The following is a 3,718-nucleotide window of genomic DNA, read 5'->3' as shown; positions in this document are numbered from 1 at the left end:
GTTTGAGACCATATAAAGATCTCTGGAGCTTTATAGAACACATATCTCGAGGTGTTGATCTTAATGCTTCAGGCAATTTTAATCCTTTAGGGATTTTCATGTAGATGTCATTTTCAAGTGTCCCGTATAAGTATGCGGTGACAACATCCATTAGTCTCATATGAAGTCCTTCAGAGATTGTGAGGCCGACTAGGAACCTAAGGGTTATCGCATCCACTACAGGGGAATACGTTTCCTCATAATCAACTCCTGGAATTTGGGAAAACCCTTGTGCTACAAGTCGAGTCTTATATCGTACAATCTCATTCTTTTCATTTCTTTTTATTGCAAACACCCATTTATAACCTACTGGTTTGACGTCTATGGGCGTTCGGACTACAGGTCCGAAAACATGTCGCTTTTCGAGCGAATTCAATTCGGCGTTTATGGCTTCTTGCCATCTTGGCCAATCATTTATGTGCATGCACTCTTCTAAAGTTTTAGGTACGTAATCATTTTCGTTGATTACATTCGTTGCTATAGCATATGCGAATATATCATCAACACGTGTTTTATTTCGGTTCCACATTGTACTATCTTGTACATAATTAATAGAGATCTCTTTTCGTTCGGTACCGGTGTTTCTTCTGAAACTTCATTTTCCTCTGGATTCATAGTTGTCTCTTCTGGGATATTTACCTCTACCGGGGTTTCACTTGTAATCTTTTGTGAGTTTTCACCAACTGCGTTACTTTGCTCTTTTCGTTTCCGTGGGTTTTTGTCTTTGGAACCGATTGGTCTCCCACGCTTTCGTTGTATAGTAATCGCTTCTGGGATTACTTCAATTCAAGCAGGTGCATTTGATGCTGGTACACGTGACTTTGTCACTCTATTCGTGTCTGTGAATGCATCTGGTAATTCATTAGCTATTCTTTGCAAATGTATGATCTTTTGGACTTCATATTCACATTGACCACTTCGGAGGTCGAGATTTGATAGCGATGATGCATTCCACGTTATTTCTTGTGTTACCAGTCTTTCTTTGTCCTTATCTCCCCCTAAGACTGGGAACATCGTTTCATCAAAATGACAGTCAGCATACCGTGCTGTAAACATGTCTCCCGTCATTGGTTCTAAGTATCTAATAATGGACGGGGAGTTAAAACCAATATAGATACCCAGTCTTCTTTGGGGTCCCATTGTAGTACGTTGTGGTGGCGGTATTGGTACATATACCGCACAACCAAAAATTGCAAGGTGGGACAAACTTGGTTCTCGTCTGGAGACCAGTTGCAATGGGGAGTATTCGTGATCAGCAGTTGGTCTCATTCTAATCAGTGCAGCGGCATGCAAAATAGCATGACCCCATGCAGAAGATGGTAATTTACATCTCATTAAGAGTGGTCTAGCGATTATTTGTAATCGTTTGATCAGAGATTCAGCTAAATCGTTTTGTGTGTGAACATGAGGTACTGAATGTTCAACATTGATCCCAATTGACATACAATAGTCATTAAAAGCTTGAGATGTGAACTCTCCCGCATTATCCATCCGGATGTTTTTAATTTGATTGTCGGGGAAATTGGCTCTCAATTGTATGATTTGAGCTAAAAGTCGGGCAAATGCTACATTTCGAGTAGCTAAAAGGCTCACATGTGACCACCTGGAGGATGCGTCTATTAACACCAAGAAATAGCGGAATGGTCCACACGGAGGATGAATAGGCCCACAAATATCCCCTTGGATTCTTTCTAAAAATGATGGGGTTTCATGTATCAATTTAGTTTGTGAGGGCCGAGTTATAAGTTTGCCCAGAGAGCATGCTGCACATGATAAGTCTTGTGGTAGCAAAACTTTTAAATTTTTTTGAGAGGGTGCCCAGTTGCACTTTTGATTATTCGTCTCATCATTATGCTACCAGGGTGACCTAGACGGTCATGCCATACATTGAATGTGTCTTTATCTAACAACTTTTGGTTACTCACCATGTATGATTCGATAGGATTGATATTAGTATAATATAATCCAGAGGATAAGGCTTCTAATTGTTCAACGATGGTTTCTTGACCATTTTTGTTTGAAGTAATTTGAAGATATTCAATATTATTTTTAGATATTGTTTTTAGATGATAACCGTTTTTTCGAATATCTTTAAAGCTAAGTAAATTTCTTCTGGATTTACTAGAATATAATGCATTATCAATAGTTAATTTGGTACCCGAAGATAATGTTATGTGTGCTCTGCCGGAGCCTTCGATAAGGTTACTGACACCAGATATAGGTGTCTCTGCCGGAGAGAACTCAGAGAAAAATTTCATATCTTTGAGAATAGTATTAGTACTACCGCTATCTACCAGACATTCATCACCAATGATAGCTCTACTGGAGCTAGCATGCATATTTCTTCATGAAATAAAAAAAATATATAAAAGTTAATGCAAAGAAGTAAAAATGAAACATTGCAAGAGTTTCAAACCAAAACAAATACCAAGGTCACAGTGTGAAAAGTAAAACATATAAGGTACGTTAAATATGTTTAAACATCACGAACATTTTCAATGAAATCACATGCATCCAAATGAACGTCTGATATCGTGGCTGAAGGTGCATCCTTTATCAGATTAGTTTCAGCATTCTTTCCTTTTTCTTTCACCATGCGTTGATATGCCTCAACGAGGTGTTTAGGGGTGTGACATGTGCGGGACCAATGATTTGACATCCCACATTTATAACAAATGTTGCTTTGGTTCCCGCTACTTTTCCCTTTCGAAGGTCGCCCCGTATTGTGTCGACTCGATTCACCACCGCTATTTTTAGTGTTCTAAGACTCACGACGCCATGTATATCCCCGTCCCCGACCACGAACCACGACCTCTGCTGGGGCCGCGGCCTCTACCTCTACCTCGTCCGCTTTGATAATTGGCCACATTCGCTTTAGGGAATGGGCTTGCACCGGCAGGTCGCAATTGATGATTTTGTAGTAGGAGCTTGTTGTTTTGCTCCGCGACCAGAAGACATGATATCAATTCAGAATACTTAGTAAATTGACGTTCCCTGTATTGCTGCGGCAGGAGCATATTTGAGGCATAGAATGTTGAGAAAGTTTTTTCAAGCATGTCTTCATCGGTAATTTTCTCAGCATATAATTTAAGTTCAGAGGTAATGCGGAACAGGGCATAATTATACTCACTGACGGTCTTAAAATCCTGTAGTCGTAAATGAAGCCATTCATAGCGGGCTTTGGGGAGTAAGACCAACTTCTGGTGGTCAAAACGTTCTTTGATGTTTGTCCATAATTCAAGAGGGTCCTCAACAGTTAGATATTCCTGCTTTAGATCTTCATGAAGATGATGGCGGAGAAATATCATGGCTTTCACTTTATCTTGAGGTTTACTTTGATTTCCATCAATAATTGTCTCCCCCAAATTATTTGCCGTCAAATGAATTTTAGCATCAAGAGTCCACGGGAGGTAGTTGTTACCCGAGATGTCAAGTGCGGTGAATTCAAGCTTTGATAAGTTTGACATTTTTATCTACGAAGGAAAAATTCATGCATTTAAAACGAGCCAATGCATAATATATGAGAACTTCAGGTTCAATTTTTTTTTGTTAGAACTTCAAGTTCTAAAACTTGTGCATGTTTACTTATGATTGTGTATTCTATAGTAACTTAAGGTGTATGAAATAATAAACAAATAATAATAATAATAATAATAATAATAATAATAATAATAATAAT

General features: G+C 38.7%; 1 protein-coding gene across 1 annotated transcript; it reads right to left on the bottom strand.

Moving 5' to 3' along the window:
• Nucleotides 1-2,807: 2,807 nt before the first annotated feature.
• On the bottom strand, nucleotides 2,808-3,506 carry LOC110883099. Its single transcript, XM_022130945.1, has one exon. It carries the CDS (start codon nucleotides 3,504-3,506, stop codon nucleotides 2,808-2,810), a length of 699 nt encoding a protein of 232 aa, XP_021986637.1.
• Nucleotides 3,507-3,718: the final 212 nt, after the last annotated feature.

Source organism: Helianthus annuus, chromosome 11, assembly GCF_002127325.2.
Source record: "Helianthus annuus cultivar XRQ/B chromosome 11, HanXRQr2.0-SUNRISE, whole genome shotgun sequence".
Taxonomy (NCBI): domain Eukaryota; kingdom Viridiplantae; phylum Streptophyta; class Magnoliopsida; order Asterales; family Asteraceae; genus Helianthus; species Helianthus annuus.
Note: the sequence above shows the minus strand (reverse complement) of the source record. Positions and strands in the feature narration are given on the sequence as shown.